The sequence below is a fragment of the Neofelis nebulosa genome, chromosome 11 (assembly GCF_028018385.1).
Source record: "Neofelis nebulosa isolate mNeoNeb1 chromosome 11, mNeoNeb1.pri, whole genome shotgun sequence".
Taxonomy (NCBI): domain Eukaryota; kingdom Metazoa; phylum Chordata; class Mammalia; order Carnivora; family Felidae; genus Neofelis; species Neofelis nebulosa.
In genome coordinates this window covers 27,583,723-27,607,300 of record NC_080792.1, presented here as the reverse complement: position 1 = coordinate 27,607,300, position 23,578 = coordinate 27,583,723, and the positions used below count along the sequence as shown (strand labels likewise).

General features: G+C 39.4%; 1 protein-coding gene across 10 annotated transcripts in view; it reads right to left on the bottom strand.

The window, feature by feature from the left end:
* PIAS2 (protein inhibitor of activated STAT 2) overlaps positions 1 to 23,578 on the bottom strand; it is a 101,570-nt gene that overhangs the window by 24,773 nt on the left and 53,219 nt on the right. For all 10 annotated transcript variants that reach the window (XM_058692193.1, XM_058692187.1, XM_058692188.1 and 7 more), the window contains 5 exons: positions 21,607 to 21,657; positions 21,394 to 21,484; positions 11,108 to 11,242; positions 8,606 to 8,711; positions 6,900 to 6,973 (listed from right to left, as the gene is read on the bottom strand). In XM_058692193.1, the coding sequence (XP_058548176.1) occupies positions 6,900 to 6,973; positions 8,606 to 8,711; positions 11,108 to 11,242; positions 21,394 to 21,484; positions 21,607 to 21,657 (457 nt within the window). The remainder of the gene's footprint in view (positions 1 to 6,899; positions 6,974 to 8,605; positions 8,712 to 11,107; positions 11,243 to 21,393; positions 21,485 to 21,606; positions 21,658 to 23,578) is intronic.

The following is a 23,578-nucleotide window of genomic DNA, read 5'->3' as shown; positions in this document are numbered from 1 at the left end:
AATATAAATAATTTTAATAGATTTTCTAAAATCAAACCACTGCATTCCTAAGAGGCATCCCTTTGTTATCACATATTATTCTTTTAAAATACTGGATTCTTCTTAAAGTACTGGATTCTAGTGGCTAGTGTTTTCTTTAGGAATTTTTCATCATTACTTTTTTTTTTTTTTTTTTACACACAATCAAGTGCCTAGAAATAACCGAAATAATAACTTTTTTTAAAAAGGTTGAACAAGTAATTTACACCATACCCAATCAACAAAATACCTACAGTGACTAAAATAAGATACATCTACACATTAATTTTTAAGATATACTGTTAATTTTAAAAAAGTAAAGCACAGAACCGTGCATGCAGCACGATTTTTTCCAATAAACATGCATGATTATGAACAATAAAGTTAAATCTAGAAAGATGTATTTCATACCATTAGTAATAATGTTACTTCTGAGTAACAGACTTAAGCAATTAAAAATTTTTTATCTGAATACTTTTACAATAAAGTAGGTATTGTCAACTTTCATAATTTATTCCTTTAAAATAATGCTCTAACTTGGCCTACTATGTTTTTTTTGGCTACTAGTTCTTGAACTTTTGGCCTCAGAATCCTTTTACTCTCTTAAAAATCGAGAATCTCAAATAATTTTTATGTATATATTAATCAGTAGTTACTACAGAAATTAAAGCAGACATCTTTAAAACAAGAATACACAAGTACACACTACACCACCATCAGGTGACCCTTGTTAACCACCACTGTCTACTCAGGACAGAATGAGAGCAGAAAAAGGACAAACTGTGTCCTGGTATTATTATAAAGATAGCTTTGACTTCGTGAACTTCTTCGAAAAGTTTCAGGAGACCCCAAGTATCTCTGGGTCACACTTTGAGAATTTGCTTTTTATCTTCTTCGGTGCCATTTTCATTTCTCCTGTCACTGCCTTAGAATTTCCACAACATACAGAACTGAAAACATTCACTGCTGTGGAAGTTAATGATCCTAAATTTAATCCTACTCTACCGTCTCTCAAGAGTTAATGAGCATTTCCCAAGTTAAAAAGGCATTTCTTACCATCTGGCCAAATGTGATCAATTTCCTAATACTGATCATGGTGTGTTAGTAAAAGAAATTTTGAATGCGTTAAATTCTATTTGGTCAGATGTCTGATGGATAACGGGCACCTGGGAGGTTCAGTCGGTTGACCACCTGACTCTTGATTTCGGCTTAGATCATGATCCCAAAGTCATGGGATTGAGCCCCGCATGGGGCTCCACACTAAGTGTGGAGCCTGCTTAAGATTCTCTTTCCCTCTCTCCCCATCTGCCCCTCTCCCCACTAGCACATGTCTCTAATAAAAAAAATAACAAAATAAAATATTCTATTTAGTCAGATGATGGTGCTGTTTTATGAATGAAATGGTTCCCAACCAATTCAACACTTTTTTTGATTTGTAAAATTTTTAAGTTTTAAATGCCAGTTAACAGTGCAATATTAGTTTCAGGTATACAATGCAGTGACTCAACAGTTTCATACAATACCCAGTGCTCACCGTATCAAATACACTCCTTAATACCCATCACCTATTTCTCCCATCCTCCACCCACCTCCTTTCTGTTAACCATCAGTTTGTTCTCTGTAATGAAGAGTCTGTTTCTTGGGGCACCTGGGTGGCTCAGTCGGTTGAGTGTCTGACTTCAACTCAAGTCATGATCTCACGGTAAGTTCGAGCCCCACACTTGGCTCACTGCTCTCAGTGCAGACCCTGCTTCAGATCCTCTGTCCCCTCTCTCTCTGCCCCTCTTCTGTTTGTGCTCTCTTTCTCAAAAATAAATAAAAATAAATAAAACCTTTTTTTTTTTTTTTTTTTTAAGTCTGTTTCTCAACAGATGCTAGCGAGGATGTGGAGAATGAGGAACCCTCTTACACTGGTGTGAATGCAAACTGGTGCAACCACTCTGGAAAATGGTATGGAGGTTCCTCAAAAAGTTCAAACCAGAATCACCTTATGATCCAGCAACTACACTCCTGGGTATTTACCCAAAGTATACAAAAATACAGATTCAAAGGGGTACATGCACCCTGATGCTTACAGCAGCATTATCAACAATACCCAAACTATGGAAAGAGCCCAAATGTCCATCGACTAACGAATGGATAGAGGAAATGTGGTATATACACAAGGGAATATTGCTCAGCCATCAAAAGAATGAAATCTCACCATTTGTAACGATGTGGATGAAGCCAGAGTATATTATGCTAAGTGAAATAAGTCAGAAAGACAAATACCATAGGATTCCACTCATATGTGGAATTTAAGAAATAAAACAGATGAACATATGGGAAAGAAAAAAGAGAGAAGCAAACCATTAGAGACTCTTCACAATAGAGAACTGAGGGTTGATGGGGGATGGGATAAATGGGTGATGGGTATTAAGGAGAGCTCTTGTTATGATGAGCATTTGGCATTATAAGTAATGAATCACTTAATTCTACTCCTGAAACCAATATTACACTATATATTAACTAACTAGAATTTAAATAAAAACATGAAAAAGAAAAAAAGGGTCTGTTTCTTGGTTTGCCTCTTTTTGCCCCTTTGCTCATTTGTTTCTTAAATTCCACATGAGTGAGATCATATGGTATTTGTGTTTCTCTGACTGACTTACTTCGCTCACCATTAATGCTCTAGCTCCATCCATGTCATCGCACATGGAGAGATTTCTTTCCTTTTATGGCTGACTAATATTCCAGTGTGTGTGTGTGTGTGTGTGTGTGTGTGTGTGTGTGTGTACACACACCCCACATTTTTTTATCCATTTATCAGTCAATGGACACATGGGCCATTTCCACATAATGCTGCTATCAATATCAGGGTAAGGGGTGTGTGGTTGGCTCAGTCAGCTGAGCGTCCAACTCCTGATTTCAGCTCCAGTCATGATCTCATGGTTCATGGGTTTGCGTCCCGTGTCAGGCTCTGCGCTGACAGCACAGAGCCTGCTTAGGATTCTCTCTCTTTCCCCTTCCCTCACTCATGCTCTCTCAACATAATAAACAAACATTTACAAATAAGTATCAGGGTACGGGGTGCCTGGGTGGCTCAGTCGGTTAAGCATCTGACTTCGGCTCAGGCCATCCTCTCACGGTTCCTGGGTTGTTCAAGCGTCAGGCTCTGTGCTGACAGCTCAGAGCCTGGAGCCTGATCTGGTTTCTATGTCTCCCTCTCTCTGCCCCTCTTTGCTCCTGTTCTCTCAAAAATAAACAAACATTGAATCTCTCTCAGAAATAAACATTTAAAAAAAATTTTTTTTAAATAAGTACCAGGGTAAAATGTTAAGCAGAGTGTCTAAATTGATTTTCACTCTACTATAGTCTAATCAGTATCTATCTAAATTAATAAAGAATGTGTGTAAGTAAAAAATGGCCCAAATCAGTGGTTCCAAGCTATATATGAGTCAGAATCTTAAGAGATAAAATCAAATCCAGCTTCGTTTTTTATCCCCCAGCCACCCAGCCCATGTCTGCAGGACAGACTGAAAACCACTAGCTGCTATCACTACAATACAACTGTGTAAAATTCACTGTGTTCAGAAATATAATTACACACACTCAATCAGATCCCACCTTCAATAATGACTGTAAAATTACCTTTCGTAGGTCCCAAGGAGAGAGGCGTTGGACTGTGCTCCCCACTATCCAGATTCATGTCTACTCTGAATCATTTTATAAACATACTGTGAAATATAACTAACATCTCTTCCACTACCTTAAAGCTATCATTTTCTCTCATTTTTGCCTCCTATCCCAGGGTTCACCTCTTATCCTTCCAAATGCCTACGATCCATTCTGTGCTTCTCTATTTCCTACCACTGCACCACATCCTGTGTTAGTTCCACAGCCAGCTAGCTGCGCTCTTTTCTGCTTTCTTCAACTAATACCAGTACTGTCTCTTCCTCAAAACGACTGTCATTCGTTTCATTTGATCGAAACACCTGTTTGGTGTTTTAATTAATATGCATCATATCCTACAGTTAGCTTCAACTTCATGTTACCACTACCACAGCCTGAAAAGAACCATTCATGCTTTTCTTTTTTTTCAACGTTTTTTTTGTTTTTTTTTTTTAATTTATTTTTGGGACAGAGAGAGACAGAGCATGAACGGGGGAGGGGCAGAGAGAGAGGGAGACACAGAATCGGAAACAGGCTCCAGGCTCCGAGCCATCAGCCCAGAGCCTGACGCGGGGCTCGAACTCACAGACCGCGAGATCGTGACCTGGCTGAAGTCGGACGCTTAACCGACTGCGCCACCCAGGCGCCCCCCATTCATGCTTTTCTTAGTGAACAAACCAGGTAGGATGAATACTTAAGCTCAAAAGACAGTCCAAGGAACAGACTTGTTTCACTTGTCAGCAGAGAAAGAGAGTATTTAATAAACTTAAAGCAGGATCTTGTTACTTCATCTCTTTAAAAAATTGAAATGTTAATGTTCTTAAACACGGTCAGCTTTACTGAAAAGAAACTGCTCCCTATTCTTATACAGAAGGAATCCTAACCACTCTGATATACCACCTTCACTATTTTGAAAATCTGAGAATCCATCAGTATGTTGGGCTATTGTATTTTGTTTTGGTTGTTCTCATACAGAATGGCACAGTGTTAGAAGAAAAAAAAAAAAAAAAGGAAACAAATTAAAAGAATAAAAAACAAATGCCAAGAAAATAAGACAGAAAATGGCATCATGCAACTGTTAGCAAACTCCCCAGGTAAGTTGTATCGAAGCACTTTCTTCCTGACCGAACATTCTGCTACTAAAGCATAAAAATAATACAGGGCACCTGGGTGGCTCAGTCAGTTAAGCATGTGACTCTTGGTATCCGATCAGGTCGTGATCCCACGGTTCATGAGTTCAAGCTCCGCATTGGGCTCTGTGCTGACAGTGCACCACCTGCTTGGCATTCTCTCTCTCCCTCTCTCTCTGCCCCTCCCCTGCTCACTCACTCGCGCTCTCTCTCTCTCTCTCTTAAAATAAACAAACATTTTTTAAATGCTGCAGACAAATTAAAAAGAAAACAATAAAGGTAACATGAATTCCCTTCCCATATAGCGACTATGCCTAGAATATAGCCAGCAATTAACATTTACTCGATATACTAGTGTTAAACCATAAAGAACTGTCAATATTCAACTGTTTTTGACCAACAGAATGACAATGTCCTGTGTTTCAATTTAGTATCAATTTTAACACAAGAGGGAGGAAAGGGTATTGTGAAGATACTCAGAAGAACTCGTGCCTCAAGGTCTGCACACAGCTTATAAGTAGAAGAGGAGGTCCCGGGTCCAAACACAAGCCCTACAGGGCCTCTGCCTCCCCATCGGGGCATGAGTTGTGTTTCCCCCCCCCCTCCTAAGACTGCAGACATTCTCTCTGGGTCTAATAACCAGAGATTCCCAATTTCTAAGCAATCCCAATTTCATGCAATTCTAATCCTTCTCAATAAAGCTAAGTTAGTTCAAGTTAATGATAATTTAAAAAATAAATTCAGAAAGAAAGATATCTATAAACACCACTTTCCAGGGTGATAGAGGTGGACTTATAACCAGGATATATTTTAGCCCAGTCTGGCATTATGGCATGTTGTTCTGAGAACTGGAATAATGTCAGAAGATCAAAATTTTTATCCTTGTTCTACTACTAACTGTGTGATTTGGGTTAGCCAACCTCTTTTAGTCTTAGTTTTCTCATCTGCAAAGTTTTGCTAAGACAGTTAAATTAAGGACCATATGATAGGAACTCAACAAAGTATTCCCTTCTCTCCCCCTCCCTGTGACACAATTCTCTCTCCATGCAAAATATTGTACATTTCTCACAATGGTGGCTGGTCATGAGTTGCTCCCAAAACTACACTCCTGATTCCAGGACTTTACTCATAAAGTTCCTCACATCTGGAAAGGGTCCCCTCCAACAGTACTGATTTTAAAGAAACTGTCATTCACTATTCCTGACCCCTCCCATCTCTTTGGTACTCTATTAGCAAGATTACATGCGGTAAGTACGAGTTAGCTTTATCTCTCAAACTAGACTCTTCACTTTCTGACAACTTCCTATCAAGTCCTCAGTATTTTCTCCCGAAATTAGCTCAGTACCAAGCACATAGGAGAATCTGAATGTTCCTGACTGATTTCTACCCCTAGCCTCTATGTAAAGAGATATAAAAATTATCGTGCAACTGGGGTGCCTGGGTGATTCAGTCGGTAGACCGTCCGACTCTTGGTTTCGTCTCAGGTCATGATCCCAGGGGTGGTGGGATGGAGTCCCATGTCAGACTCTGCACTGGGTGGGGAGCCTACTTAAGACTCTCCCTGCCTCTCCCTTTCCCTCTCACCCCCCCTCTGTGCCTCCCCCACTCGTGTGTGTGGGCTCTCTCAAGAAAACAAAAATTATTGTGCAACTCTGAAGTATATTATAGATTAAGAATCTCACACATTCTAACTCATTAAACCAGAACTATCAATCAGCATTATCAGGTACTGGTAATTTTACTACTACTTTTCAATACTGTTTATATTCTGAGAAAAGGAGCCAACTCTCTACATACGTTTACTGTTAGCTGTGGATGGTCTAGAGCAAAAAACCCTGACAGATTATTTTGAACCTACTAAATAAAGCTCTCTTCCCTCTTTGATACAATCTTTTAGGTCTCTTCTTGTTCAGTTAGTGCTTAAACAATGTCTGCATTCTTTAGAATTATAATGCTTAATCATTAAACTTCCTGAATGGAAAAACAACAAAAGTTCAGAATTCCATCATAATATATCATTCGTCCCACACGTACTTTTATAGGAAAATTAGTAATTTATAGAAAGCGAAACACCCCAGAACGTCTTGCTGCGTTACTTACAGGGCACATCAAGGATACCCGGAGGCTAGTTGTAGCAATTTCACTGTCAGGATCTGCAGTAAGTTTTTCTTTAACTTTAAAAAGAAAGAAAAAGAATTTAAAAATTTTTTCAACGAACTGTAATAATTATGAACAGAATTATAGAAATATATATTATCTTATTGTTAATACGTTTCCCAAACATTTCCAATAGGTCAACCAACTATAAAAACATAAAAACCCCGAAACATTAAGGATTAACATACTGAAAACACAATCCTACTTCCAGTATCAGGTTTAAGCATTACAAACTTGCAAACTCTAGATCACATGTTTAACTGAATTTTTAAGTTTCCTTTTAAAAGTAAAATTGCAGGTAAGGAAGAGTTTCAAAAACAGAAAGGTGCTTAAGGCTTCAGAACAATCCAACGGTTAGGAAAGGCACTTGGAAACCAGCAGTACTCTGGGCTTTAACGCTTTCCTCACACACACTCATAACTTTATTAGGGAGTAATTTGTAAACAGAAGGGGCACAATATTCTTACACTTCCTTTGACAACTGAAAACTACAATGGATGTGGAATGTCTCTGCAATTTTATTGACCAGGTGATGTATACAAGGTACCGTATACACAAGCTAACAATTATACGTGTGGCCTTTAGGTGCCTAATTCTCAACACCATGCTGAGAACACATCAGGAAATGGAGGCCGCTGAATCCGAACAGGGCAAGCACGAAGAACTACGGGCTTCTCTGGCTTCCCGCTCCAGGCGGGAAGATGCACACGGAGTCATTTCAGGAGATGAGGATGGTTTCGGTACAAGAAACGCACCATCATTTCAACAGCCCTACTTGGCTCCCTTTTCTTTTTTTTTTTTTTTTAATTTTTTTTTTTTTTTTTTCAACGTTTTTTATTTATTTTTGGGACAGAGAGAGACAGAGCATGAACGGGGGAGGGGCAGAGAGAGAGGGAGACACAGAATCGGAAACAGGCTCCAGGCTCCGAGCCATCAGCCCAGAGCCTGACGCGGGGCTCGAACTCACGGACCGCGAGATCGTGACCTGGCTGAAGTCGGACGCTTAACCGACTGCGCCACCCAGGCGCCCCTTGGCTCCCTTTTCAATCTGTAGATCCTCTTTTCCTTTCCGGTTCATTCAGTTGCTATGGAAGGTAATTTGAGGGAAAATATTCTCTTTCCCAGGAAAATGTCTGTTCAGTTGAATTAAGTTACTGAACTGAATTATTTACAGTTTGGGTTAGACTTTTTTCTCTATTATTACGTAAAACAAAACATCTGAGAAGGCAAATACTGTTGATAGTTATCAACATTCTTCTGCAAAAAGAGCCTCTTATTTAGAATTTTTTAAAAGGTACATTCTATTACACACTGGAGGTTCTGAAGACTTGCATTTCTATTTGCAAGTCAATGTATGCATCCAAATTACCACCAACCTGACATTTACCTAAATAAATTTTCATGAAAAACCCCAAAATCAGACTAGTTGGGATTTTAAAACTGATCCACTGGGAGTGATTTCTAAGAGAATGGTTTTGCACGTTAGAGGGCTCTGTTCTTAGAATACTTTTAACTCAAAATTCATTTCAAGTTTCTCATAATTCTTCCCAATTATTCCTGTACTGATGTATATGTGAGGCTTGCTGTTTTTTTTTTTTTTCCTCCCCATTAAAGCATCTCATATGCTTAGTCTTATAAACATTACTTACTTAGTGCTCTGGAATGATCAGGGTTTCTAATACCTTTCATTTTTAATCTCTGTAATAACATGGCTGACGTGAGCTGTCGTACAAGATATACAGACATGGAGTAATTCTACAAAGAAAGATAATCTGTATTAAAGACAAGAGATAATAGCCTATTTACAAAAAATACTTGTCTAAAAATTCTGGTTGCTAACAATAACATTCAAGATAACTTTCACAGGAAGGTCAATGACTGGGAAGGGGAAAAAAAATCAACTCAGCTATTTTACAGAAGATAAAAACTCAATCATATTAAAGGTATTTCTAAATCACTTACCCCTTTAAAACATCCATGTGAAAGATAACATATATCAGTAGTTTTCAAACTGTGTTTCTAATTTAGCAAAACTGCTATCTTTGGGGCAATGATGATATGAATGAGAATGTACCCTCTCATGCCTACTTCTAACTAAAATTGTTCTGTTTTTATGTATTGGAACTGTCAGAATATTTTCACTGAAGAACAGGTTCCACTGCAGAAAAAAAGTTCAAACACCAGGGATGTGAATTAACACTTCAAATCCAGAGTTTCAAAGTTCCAATTCTGGAAGAAGAGACCACTTCATACATGGCCTTGAGCAAATCTTTAAATGAACCCAATATTGGCTTTCCTCTAAGAAAAACTCTGACAAATTAACTCCTGTTCCCAAATGCACATTAGGGAAGGGACAGCTACTGTAGTAAATAAGACACACGGAGAAACGATAAAAATCAAAAAGACAAGCCCAGAAAAAAAAACAGCATCCAATCCCATACCTCTAGGATCTGGCACAAAGGAACCTTCGTTAGCTATTTATAGAGCTATGAAGAGATGAAATATAATTTTACCTACATACTAAAAATCTCTTGCAATTTGACTACATATATTCATTCAATTGGTTCTACAATAAATGGAATACTTTTAATAGTTACCAAAACAAGTATTTTAAATATTATTTTTAATGTTCTGCAACAGTCCTTTTAAGTATCTGAGGAGTACCCAATATAGTGTGCAGGTTTTAAGTCAATTAATCATTTTAATGATAAGGAAAGAATATTATTCCCATTATGTGGCAAAAAAACCCTTCCAGGTCTTCCATATCTACAATCATTTACTCAAAAATCTGCAAGTTAATAATTACTTCAAAAAGATATACTCTTCTATTCGAATCCTTCTCCTAAGCTTTAAAGCCTTAATACTTGCTCATTTAACAACGTTCCTTGCATACAACACCCATTCTCAAGATTTTACTTATTCGTTAAGTAGGCCTCAGGAAATCAAGCAACTTTGCTAAAATCAAACAAGGGCCAACTTGGGACTAAGCCAAAATTTTCTGAATCCTTATCCAATGCTTCACTACATTACACATTCAGTTTGTGAAAATGAAAAATATTAGGAATCAGTGCCCTATGATAATAAAGACAAGTGAACAGTAACAATTCAAATATGAAAGCTCAAGAAAACAATCATTAAAGAGATAGTAATATTTTTATAGTCCAAATACTAATACAAAATATTCTTTATGTCCAGCTCTGCAACTGCCTTGGTGACACAACCACAAAATTCCTGCTATAAACATAGGACTCGATTTCTCCATCCATATAATAGGAATATTACCCTTTACCTCTATGAAACAGCAAGATGAAAGTTGATGTTCAGAAATTAACTGAAATCTCTTTTGTCATTCTATTATTTCTAAATATAAACAAATAGTTCTAAAATAGAAATCCCATGTTGTATTAGTCAGTACCCCATAAATGATAACAACACATTTTGAGACTAAGAATTAGTAGAAAGCCAGGTTCAAACATAAAAGTATTGAAAAAATAATGTATTTTCATAATTCAGGGATGTGAATTAACACTTCAAATCCAGAGTTTCAAAGTTCTAATTCTGGAAGAAGAGACCACTTCATACATGGCCTTGAGCAAATCTTTAAATGAACCCAATATTGGCTTTCTTCTAAGAAAAACTTTGACAAATTAACTCCTGTTCCCAACTGCACGTTAGGGAAGGGACAGCTATATTATGAAAAAATAATGTATTTTTCACCATGTTATCTGAGGAAGCTGTTCATGTAAAGCTTGGAATGGATTATTTCCAACCACAACATGAGTGCATTTAAACATCTTCCTCAAAGCCTGATAAAGCTTTGTTGCCCTTCATAAATATATAACATCATCCAAAGTTTCCAGTTTCTTAGAACACCACTTAAACACACAAACACAACTGTGATTAAACAATTTCCTTAAGAAATACTGTAATTACACTCACTTCTTTTCCAAGAAAATAAAGAGATGGCATTCAGGAAACCTTAAACTTTTTAACCTTGAGAATCTCTACATCTCCACCCCAAACTGAAAATGACTGCTTCTTGGAGATTACAATCAGAAAACTGACAAGTTAGAGCTAGTAGCATGAGCTAAGAAAAAACAAATCAGCTCCTAGTGAGATCACGTTCAGGCTACCCAGAAGAGAGTCTTTACCTTTCCGATTTCTGATGCCCACGAAATGGAAATCTGGTTTGGCACAGCTGAAGATAACCTAACTAAAGATGTAATATTCAAAGGGCGTCCAGGGCGCTTCTGTTCAATCCCATTTTTAGGTGGTGGTGCATAGCCCTAGAACCATAAGAAAGAAAAATAATTTTATATTCTCTGCAGGGGATCAAACATCTTCTCCAAGATAGATACAGATTTGCCTGATTTCACTTATATTAAGTTATTCTTTTCTTATCCTGGAAATCATACAGTTGTCATCCTAAGTTCACCAACCCAAAAGAGGAAAATGATCTTCTTAAAAACGTTATATTTTGGGGCACCTGGGTGGCTCAGTCAGCTGAGTGTCCGACTTCGGCTCAGGTTCTGATCTCATGCTTCAAGAGTTAGAGCCCCGCACTGGGCTCTGTGATGACAGTGCAGAGCCTGCTTGGGGTTCTCTCTCTCCCTCTCCCTCTGTCCCTCCCCTGCTCGCTTGCTCGCTCTGTCTCTCTCAAAATAGAAAAATAAACTTAAAAAAAAAAATGCATTCAAATACTGGGGATGGGAAAGAGGGAAAACAAAGTCTGGGAATTAAAGAACAAATTAATGCAAAAATAAACTACTGGGACTACATAAAAATAAAAAGCTTCTGCCCAGCAAAGGAAACAATCAACAAAATTTAAAGACAACCTACTGAATGAACGATAGTTGCAAACGATATATCTGATAAAGGGTTAGGATCCAAGATCTATAAAGAACGTAAACAACTCAACACTAAAAAAAACCCCCAAAGAATCCAAATAAAAACCGGGCAGGACATGAACAGACATTTCTCCAAAGACAACATACACATGGCCAATAGACACATGAAAAGATGTTCAGCATCACTCAACATCAGGAACATGCAAGTCAAAACCACAATGAGGTGTATCACCTCACACCTGTCAAAATGGCTAAAATCGAAAACACAAGAAACAAGTGCTGGCAAGGATGTGGAGAAAAAGGAACCCTTGTGCAAACTGCTGGTGGGAATGAAAACTGGTGCGGCCACTGTGGAAAAGAGTGTGAAGGTTCCTCCAAAAATGAAAAACAGAACTAGGTATCTATCCAAAGAATGCAAAAATACTAACTCAAAAAGATATATGCACCCCGACATTTATTGCAGCACTGTCCATAATAGCCAAATTATGGAAATAGCCCAAATGTCCATCAACAGATGAATGGATGGACAAAGAAGAGGTGGTATACATGTACATTTTTAAATTCAGCCATAAAAAAATGAAATCTTGCCATTTGCAACATGGATGGAGCTAGAAAATATAATGCTAAGTGAAGTGAAGTCAGAGAAAGACAAATACCATAGGATTTCACTCGTATGTGGAATCTAAGTAACAAAACAAATAAGGGACCAAAAACAGACCAAGAAACAGATTCCTAACTATAGAGAACAAACTGACGGCCACCAGATGGGTGTGGAGGATGGGTGAAATAAGTGGTAGGGATTAAAGAGCACAGTTATCACGATGAGCAGTGAGCAATGTGTAGCACTGTGCAATCACTGTATTATACACCTGAAACTAATGTAACACTGTATGTTAATTATACTGGAATTAAAATTTTAAAACAATAAAATTAAAATAATAATAATAATAATAATAATAATATATATTTGTTGTAGTTTGTGGGGAAAAAAGGAACAAATTAATGAATTTCAAAGGAATTACTAAAGTCTTACGAATAAGAAAAAAGCTCTCCACTGCCTGCTCTCCAAGTAGAAAAGAAACGGTCACCTTTAAAACCAGATCATGTTGACAAAGAATAATCATTATTGGGGCGCCTGGGTGGCGCAGTCGGTTAAGCGTCCGACTTCAGCCAGGTCACGATCTCGCGGTCCGTGAGTTCGAGCCCCGCGTCGGGCTCTGGGCTGATGGCTCGGAGCCTGGAGCCTGTTTCAGATTCTGTGTCTCCCTCTCTCTCTGCCCCTCCCCCGTTCATGCTCTGTCTCTCTCTGTCCCAAAAAATAAATTAAAAAAAAAAAAAAAAAGTTGAAAAAAAAAATTTAAAAAAAAAAAAAAAAAAGAATAATCATTATTTCAATTGACATTAAACTAGCTTGATGACTCTAATACTGGAATTTAAGCTTTATTCTACTTTTTCCAGTTAGTATTTGTTTTAAATAGCAAGTGTACTCATTTTTGATTCACATTACACCCAATTCTCAATTACCAAAAGACTCTTCAGTTTGTAATTTTCAAAAGTAAACTAATATATGTTTTAGAAAATTAAAATTTCTGAGTGGCTCATCGGTTAAGTGTCTGACACTTGATTTCAGCTCAGGTCACGATCCCAGGGTTGTGATATTGAGCCCCAACACCGGGCTCCATGCCCAGAGTGGAGCCTGCTTAAGATTCTCCCTCTTCTTCTCCCTCTGCCCCTCCCCCACTCATGCGAGCCACAGGCACTCCCTAAAAAAATTAAAATAAATAAAATAAAATAAAATACAATGAAATAAAATAAAATTTCTTAGCTGTAAAAACATCTATGTATTTAAAAAAAAAAAGCAAACACCATATCTTGGTATGTAATTTAACTATGTACCACTGAGAAGAAAAAAATACAAAGTTAGTGACACAGTCTAGCATATCACTACTTATTTCTGCATGCACAGCAAAGAAATATAAGCAAAATGAATTGGCTAACGTATTCCTTTTAATTTTTTTTTTCAACGTTTTTTATTTATTTTTGGGACAGAGAGAGACAGAGCATGAACGGGGGAGGGGCAGAGACAGAGGGAGACACAGAATCGGAAACAGGCTCCAGGCTCCGAGCCGTCAGCCCAGAGCCTGACGCGGGGCTCGAACTCACGGACCGCGAGATCGTGACCTGGCTGAAGTCGGACGCTTAACCGACTGCGCCACCCAGGCGCCCCTAACGTATTCCTTTTAAATACACCGAAGAATCTTCTGAAGGACTTTTCACTCAGTTATCACTGCATATGTTTCATGGTATCTCCCAATACACCACCAAGAGCTCTGGAGATAAAAGTATTCCTTAAAACTATATTCTATTCCACTAGCGTCTCTCAGATTTCCCAGCAGGTCACTGACACCCTTAAATCAGCATGTGTTAATGCTGATACAGTCTGGATCTTATGACAATGTACTGATCAAAGGTTTTCAAACAACAACCAGGATTCATGAACCTTCCTTACAATGTTCTTAAATCATTTATTGGCTAAAAAACCCAAGGAAGCCAGCTAACCAGTCATGCCACAGGAACAACATCAAGGCTGCACAAGTATAGGCAATGACAATACATTACAGCTGCCACCTGGTAATCGGCAATTGTAAGATACCTCTGGGTTTTGGTGATGTTGAAATATGCATGTTAGAAACAATGAAATATAGTATTGGTGGTATTACACAATTAGGGGACATCCTTCACTGCCTCATAGGAGATAGGACAGTAATTATTAAGTGGGAATTCACCTAACTTGCAATCTACAACTTGCATCAAGACTCTGAAAATCACTGAAAACAGTCTGAGCAGGGGAGAAGAAAGTCAAAGAGAATAACTTAATAGCCATTTATACTATGAAAAGAGAAATTGTGTGTGTGCCTGTGTACATGTATGTAGGAAGGTTATGCCCATCTAAAGTTGTTCAAGTGAAATAAAACAAACAAACAAACAAAAAATCATTCCCTTATAAAGAGACTCTAGGAATTGGTTCAATGAGCAAACAGTATAAGGAATATCAACACCAAGATCTGGGTAATTCTGAACGAAACCTGTTTTGTCTGTTTCTGGCCTGGAAGTTAATTTGGTCTTCTGGTATGTCCACTGGTAGGTTAACCAAATAAAACAATGGTACAGGGTCTGCCAAGATGATAAAAATAACACACGAACTTGCTAAACAGTGAACTCTGTAAACTGGAATCTGAGACACCGAGCAACAGCTTTAAGTCAGTATGACACAGGAAGAGAGTGCCAAGAGCAGGGAGAATAAGAGACTTTAAAAATGAGGTTGTTTGCAAACGCAAAATCAATTATGGTACTAGTCTTAGCCACCTAAAGTATTTTAAATCTATTCTCCATCCCACCTGACCAGTTTGATTTCATTGGTAGTTCTGAGTTACCTGTTAACTTCTCTTCTCCTTCTGAGCATTAGCATCACCTCCACTCAATCATCAATTACCTGGTTACTGAGAACAGGTTATATAATTGCAATTTTCTAGAATATAAATGTATAGCTTTAATATATTTCTAACAATCTTCCACAGCTAAAGCAAAAATAAAATTAAGTTCTTTTGACAGGGGACCTCTGGAACAAGTTTAAAAGCTTTCTTAAAAAAGGCTGCCAGAGGGGCGCCTGGGTGGCTCAGTCGGTTAAGCGTCCGACTTCAGCTCAGGTCACGATCTCGCGGTCCGTGAGTTCGAGCCCCGCGTCAGGCTCTGGGTTGATGGCTCAGAGCCTGGAGCCTGCTTCCGATTCTGTGTCTCCCTCTCTCTGACCCTCCCCCGTTCATGCTCTGTCTCTCTCTGTCTCAAAAATAAATAAGCGTTAAAAAAAAAAAAAAAAAAAAAAAAAAAAAAGGCTGCCAGAGAGCCAGTAAAAGTCTGTTAGTGTCAACCTAATATTCCAATAAAAGACTCAAAACGTTCTGTGCTGTGCTGTATGACATCCTACCTGACTGGTAACTTTGACAAAAGTTGACGGTGTTGTTCCTTTACCATTTCCCCCTATATTTTCTTATTTTTTTTTAATTGAAAAAAAAATTTTTAATGTTTATTTATCTTTGAGAGAGAGAGAGAGAGAGAGAGAGAGAGAGAAGGGTTGAGCATGGGAGGGGCAGAGAGAGAGGAGACACAGAATGTGAAGCAGGGTCCGGGCTCTGAGCCATCAGCACAGAGCCCCCCCTACTCGGGGCTGGGACTCACTGACCATGAGATCATGACCTAAGCTGAAGTTGGACGCTCAACTGACTGAGCCACCCGGGAGCTCCTCCCTGACATTTTCTAATTACTACTACTACCACTACCTTAAAACTACCAACAAAGATTTACTTTTTTACTGCATTATAAAAATTGTCAAGGGGCGCCTCGGTGGCTCAGTCACTTAAGCATCCAATTCTTGGTTTCAGCTCAAGTCATGACCTCATGGTTTCATGAGTTTGAGCCCCGCATCAGGCTCCACGCTGAGTGCAGGGCCTGCTTGGGATTCTGTTTCCCTCTCTCTCTGTCCCTCCCCCTTTTGCAGTGTCTGTCTCTCTCAAAATAAATAAACTTTAAAAAAAGTGTTTTCAAGCATACACAAAAGTAGAGAGAACAGGAAGTACCCACCAACTAGCTTCAATAATTATCAACATGTTGCCAATCTTGCTTCATTTGACTCTGGCTCCACCCGCAGCCCACCCAAAAATACACACCCTACCCATATACACATTTATTCTAGACATGCCACTTGATCCATACTTTTATACACATCTTTACTAACATCTTTCAAAATAAAATCACAACCTTACAAAATTAACTTCAATTCTTAAAAACTACCTAATATCCAGTCTATATTCAAATTTCCCAACTGCCTCAAATGGTTTTTTTATTATTGAACATTTCAAACATACAAAAATAGAGAAAAAAGTATAATGAATTCCTATATACCCATCACTCAATTCAATACTTTAATACTTCCATCCCAGATTATTTTAAAGCAAATCCCATACATATCATTTTATCCATATACAGCCTGGTATACAAGATGTCCTTTTACAGTCTGATTCAGAATCCAAACCTTAGTAGGTTCTGAATCCACTGATTCAGAATCCAAGCCTCACACTATGCTTAGCTGTCTCTAAAGTCTCCTTTATTTATATGTGTGTGTGTGTGTGTGTGTGTCCATATATATATATACATATACATATATATGTATATATATATATATGTATATCCATATATACTATATCCATATCCATATATCCATATATACTATATATATAGTCCATATATATGTCCATATATACTATATATAATATATACTATATATATATATGTGTGTGTGTGTATACACTAAAGAATAATGTATGTATGTGTATGTACATATACATACATTATGTGTATGTGTATATACATACACATACATATATATACACACTAAAGAATAAATTTTATTCTCCCCCACCCTCGCTTCTTCTTTTCCAATGTCATTTTCTGTTGGAGTTACCAGGACTTTTGACCTGAAGAATGACCTTACCTTCTAAATGAGGCATATTGCTTCCTCATGGTAGGAAGTTCTGTTGTTCTATCTCCTGTACACGTTTTACTGGTAATTAGCTATACAGACTTGATTAGATTAAGATTCAAGCCAGATTCAGACACAAAACTTCAAGGGGAGTGTTACATACTTTCCATTGCACCACATCATGAAGCACATGAGTTTGCCCCATTTTCAGGGATGCCAAGATTGAACAGGAATTCAGCTCACGTCAGCCGATCCCTCCACAGTAACATTCCCCCACCAAGCTTTGACCTAATGGTTTTCGCATCCATTGATGGTTACCTAGAGTGATTATATAATTAGAGATTTGAAAAGAACAGCTTTCTCATCCATTATTCCCTTTGCTTATATTAAAATTTTTCCTTAAGAAACTCGACCGTGTCAATATTGGGTTACCATGAAGTCAATGACTCTCTCTGCCTTTACCAATTTCAGAATAATGAATTGGTGCAACTCCAGCAGTTTATTTCAGCATAATTATAAACTTGATCATGTATGCGATGGTTTTGAGTCCACTGTAGTAGTTTTTAGATGCCAACGTTAACCCATCTTAAGGCCAAAGAATCTCTTCAAGTTGGGGGACAGAGGTATATGTTTAAAAGAAGAAAATGCTGACTTTACCTCCAGATTTACTGTGAGGCAGACCATCTGCATGACTAATACATACAGGAAAAAAAACATATATCAGAACAAAGAAATCCCTGAACACAGAAATAGAATATATTAGGATAAGAGGCCTAGCACTGAGAAGAATTCTGACTGCACCAAGAGGAAGTATTTGATTTTTGTCAGCTGAATTGTAGCACACGTCCTCGCCATTCTACAAAATCTTTCCGAGTGATACTCCCACTGTCAATCCACTTCTACCACCCCCCAAACTTACAGTTCCACAGAATGACAGAAATTTCTCAAAATCTGTTTAAAAAGAAAAATAATTCAGTCTCTCACAGTAACTCTAATAAGCAAGGAGGATCTTTCCCTCCCCACCCCTTCTGTCCTTAAAAACATAAAATGTTCTCATCTTGCTGTCAGTCTGGAAGTCAAAGCTAGGGTGAGGGGGATACTCTCAGAGACCACTTCATTTGTGTCTGTCCATGCTGCACTTGTCATTCCACAAGTCCTGCTATGAGCTGCTTACTGCTGTCCCTGTATCAAGGTAATCTGGAAAATCAATGCATGGAGGCGTCTCCTAAAACTTGTTATCATGACACGGGTAAAACCGCACAGAAACTGCTTTCATCGCTATTTGACCCTTAAGAATCTAGGGACACGATGCTATTATCAAGGTTATACCCTTTCTCATTCAGTTGTCTCCTTGTATACGCAGTATCAGGGTTCCATAATGACTGAGTGCTGCAGTAAGGTCTACACAGAGGAACTTGTTCCAAGACACAAACTCAAATATATTCACAGTTCTCATGGGAAATTCCATGACTGTGTCAAGCTTATTCCTCTAGGATTTGCTATGCAATAAACTAGGATCACAGGCAAGCACCACATATTAAACTTCTTTGAGACCTGTCAATGTTTCTTATAACTGGAACAAAGTCCCTGAGGATCTTCATGGTGGTGAAGAGCTCAATATATTAATTCCCACAAGGTCACTGGAGTTTCCTCTTCTGAGGCTGCAGGATACTCAACATGATTTTCATAAACCTGCTTCATGCCAGTAAACGCTCCATATTTCATTACCTCAATCAATAACAATTGTGGATCAAGAGAGGGTTTGAGTTTTCTATCAGTTGCATATAAATTTATGTCAGTCGTTCACAGAAGTTCACAGGGCTGAAAAGCCTCTTTGGGAGAGGCTGGCATTTGATTTCAGGGATGGCCCTATCAGGGTCAAAAAAAGCCCCCCCTACCCATCCCCAAGCTCCCACTGCTTTGTTTTTAAAATCTGTCTTTGCCTTTGTCCTAACACTCCACTTCTTCACCTCCTTCACAAGTACTCAGGGAGCTGCTGCAGGGTCCTCGCTCCAGAGGGGAAGGCCAGATTCATCACACAGTAACTGATCTGTTCACAAACAGCCTCATATAAGTACTGAAGGGTTAGCTGGTGCTTCGGGAAAGAAACCAGCAGTAACTGAGTAACACTGTACCACAGAAAGTACTCCACTGCCTAATTTCTTCTCTCTCAAAAGGACTGAAAGAGTGACAAATTCAGAGATACTCAGAGTTCCATAATGGTGCTGCAGATCTCATGGATGAGGACATCATTCCAAAGCATAACACTGCTGTATTTGGAGTATTTTGTGAAACTGGTGTGTGTACCCACCATATTTTCTGCAGCAAAGCCAGAGTGTCCACAGAACCTCACACATTTCAGATAGCCCACATCACTGGCATAGTCATATACTGGACAGGTCTTCAAGGTAGGTCTCATAGACACCAAAAAGATCTTCACAGTTAGCTCTTTCTTCAGGGGTGGTGACAGAGTTAAAATAGCAATGAAAGTCAAGGGTCAAAGAGATTTTAACACACCCCAAACAAAGAAAACTGGATATGAACAGCCATGGAAAGTGTGCATAAGGGGTTCCACAATCTGTGATTTTCTCAGAATTCCTCTGCCACACATCTGGCCACCCACCGGCATCCTCCAGCTCCAAGTAAAACTGCTTCTCTCCTTAGTTCAGATCTTTTTATGATCGATCCAGATAAAGGACAGCTCCTGAGAATCCACTGTGGCTGGCTGCCAACAACCCGAGAAGCAAAATGTCTCACCTGGGTTTTGAACATGACAGAGGCCATGTAAGCATTCCTCCTGACCACACCTCCTCAGCCTCTGTAATTTCCCCTCTCATCCCCAAAGGACGAGCTCCATGCTCTTAGACCCACGGACATCTTTCAAAAGGACTCAGGCGGCAACAGTGCAGTGTTGCTCAAGCTCTTAGGTACCTCTCAGGTCTCTAAACCCACAAGCTGTGAGGAGACAAATGGGACTCCTGACGACCAAGTCAGATCTTTGACTACAAGGACTGGCTTTGGTCATGGGCTAGCTTCACTTTGGGGGCACAAATACCATCATCTGGCTCTGGTAGAGCCCAGAGTCCTGGACCATGTTGTCCGGCCTGCTTAGCTATTCACGAGTGCTGCTTCTATTATCTACTCCAGAGCCAAGTCTCGAGTGCTCAGCAGGGATGCTAAACAGCTCCCCTAACTCCTTCTCTGTAGTCACGATGTTTCTGCTGTGCTGGAATGCCAACTTAGCATACTGGTGGAATCAGTGTTCTCACGGCACGTCCTCAGTTAAATACACCTCCACTTGGTAGTGCCTGACAAACAGGCCATGCTCTCCTACTTTTCTGATTATGGCTTTACTGAACAGCTGCACTGATTCACTGGCTTATTCAAAGCCTTAGAGAAGACAGATACACAATCAAGTTCAACAATTAAGTGTTATTTTTAGATCTAACAGGATTTAAAGAGTCTAGAGTTATCTATCAGGCCAGAAACAGGCTGCTCCCACTGTGTGTGTGTGTGTGTGTGTGTGTGTGTGTGTGTGGTGTGTGTGTGTGTGTGTGTGTGTGTGTGTGTGTGTCCCCCAAGTGCTGACACCCATATACAGCTTCACTGCTTAAACAACGGATTGTCAATCAAATACCACTTCATCCATTCCCCAAAGCCCAAGCCTGGAACCCTTGATCTCCATGTTCGGTCGCTCTCAGCAGCCTCTGCCTTTCACCATCTCATCCATGGAGTAGGCCCAGCTCAGTCAGACAACTACCACAACACGCTGCCCTTTATATGCAAGTCATGTCCTATTATGCCATTTGATACAATCCTAAGAGTCATTCACAGCTTCCCTGCTTCCTGGCACAAGACATTCCAGGCTCACCTTTTCCAACTCCCCTAGACCTGGAATCAGCCATTGCTCCAAGGAGTCATGAATCCCTCTAGTGGAAAACAGTATTTAACCTGGAGAGTAAGACTGTTCAATGGTGCTGAGTTGTCACTGATTCTACGCCTTGTATTTAGACTAAACTTACACACAAGCCTGATAAATAAAAAAGAAACTTACAGGCAAAGGAAACAGCTTCCCATTTACTTTTATACATAGACTATTGGGATAGTTGTCTTCTTGAGGGCAACTTGTCTCTGCCAGGCAAAGTCTGCATTAAGAAAAACAAATTCTTATTAAAGAGTATACCCAAACATGCTTATGTATTTTCAAGTTCAGGACTATATGCACATAGTTAGCAAGTATAAAATTTACAGAAACCTTCAAACTCACCTCAGCTGAACCTGGACTGTATAATCTCTCCTACCACCTGGCAAAAAATCCCTGTTGGAAAGAGAAAGAAACTGGGTTAAGAAGGCAAAACAAGAATTCGCAGAACATTCTCACCAGAAAGAAAGCATTATTAGTATTTTTATTCTTATCTCTTAAGATGAACAATACTCTACCAACAGCACAAGCCTTAATCAAAACACTGTTGTGATGACAACCGTCATTCACTTAACATTTGGTCATGTCCTTACAGCAATTTTAAGGTATTTTCAATTCACAGGAACTTCTCATGATGCAGTGTTTATTGCAACAGGCAACAGATTTGGTTAACATGAGAAGGAGCACCCTCAGTTCTAAAAGAGTTTAATAAATTTAGCTGTTTGTTTATAATGGTTCTTAACCCTGGCTAGCCATTTTAATCATGTGATTGTTTGGTTTTTTTTTTTTAACTATACAGACCCATTCACCAGATAGTCTATTGTCTGCAATACAGACTGAGCATTAGTTTGTTGTTGTTTTTTTTAAATGTTTGTTTACTTTTGAGACAGAGAGGGACAGAGTGCAAGCTGGGGAGGGGCAGAGAGAGAGACGGAGACACAGAATCCGAAGCAAGCTCCAGGCTCCGAGCTGTCTGCACAGAGCCCGACACGGGGCTCAAACCCATGAATCGTGAGATCATGACCTGTGCCGAAGTCGGACGCTCAACCGACTGAGCCACCCAGGCTCCCCGAGACCGAGCATTAGTTTTTACAGCAGGTGATTCTTATATAGAAGCAAAACGAAGAACAAATGCCTAGAGCCTTGGCATCTCTGTACCATAGCAACTTTATAATCAAATGTCCAATTAAGGACAGAGAACGTCTTAGAATTTCTAGATGAGAACCTAAGGGAGTGCCAAATAAAATATTTCTGGCACTGAACCTTCCAAAGCCTCGCCACCCCAACTGGAGCCTACAATGCAGCAGTACTGTGACTGTTTGGGAGCTTGTCAGAAATGCAGAATCCCAGGCCCCACTACAGACCTACAGAATTAGAATCTGTGCTTTCCCATGATTCCCAAGGGACGCGAAAGCACGTTATACTGTAAGAAGTAAATCTTGGGACCCTGTCAGAGAGAAGCATATTAGAAATGAGTTCCTTCTCGAGAGGGCATTTAGCCCTCACCTTGCTTTAACTGGGTCAGTCTTCTGCTCCACTTTGTTCCCTCGAAGGCAGTAAAGCACAACAGTGACCAGCTTGAGTTCTATAGTCCGGCAAATTACTGAACCTGTGTGTGCCTCTGTTTCTCCATCTGTTCAAGATGGAAAATTGTTGCACCTCCCTCATGGAGGAGTTGTGATGATTAAATGTGTTAATAGCACATGCAAAGTGCCCAACAAGTGTGAGCAGCCAGCTGCTACCATTATTAACTCTGCTTGCACGTTCCCTTGCCAATAGCCTCCACCCTTCTCAAATGTCTATTCAAAACCTCCCAGTATCCTAGACAACACTGACCTCTTGTGAGTAACCCATATCACTCCACTCATGAAAATCGGGAAACATTTCACAGTCTGGGTGCTGGTTCTACCACAAATGAAGACTCCATATTTGCTCTCAAAGGTGTCATGCTAGTAGGTAACAGCTAGTAGGTAACAGATACATACGACTAAAATGTGTTAAAGGTTACAGTAAATTCTGAAAAACAAGTGCTACAGAAAAGATGGAAGTTTAACTCTGTCTTAAAAGTTCAAGGGAGGGGGGCACCTGGGTGGGTCAGTCGGTTAACCATCTGACTTCGGCTCAGGCCATGATTTTGCAGTCTGTGATTTCGAGCCCCATGTCAGGCTCTGTGCTGACAGCTTAGAGCCTGGAGCCTACTCTGGATTCTGTGTCTCCTTCTCTCTCTGACCCTTCCTTGCTTGCTCTCTCTCTCTCTCTCTAAAATAAACATTTAAAAAATTGGGGGGCGCCTGAGTGGCTCAGTCGGTTAAGCGTC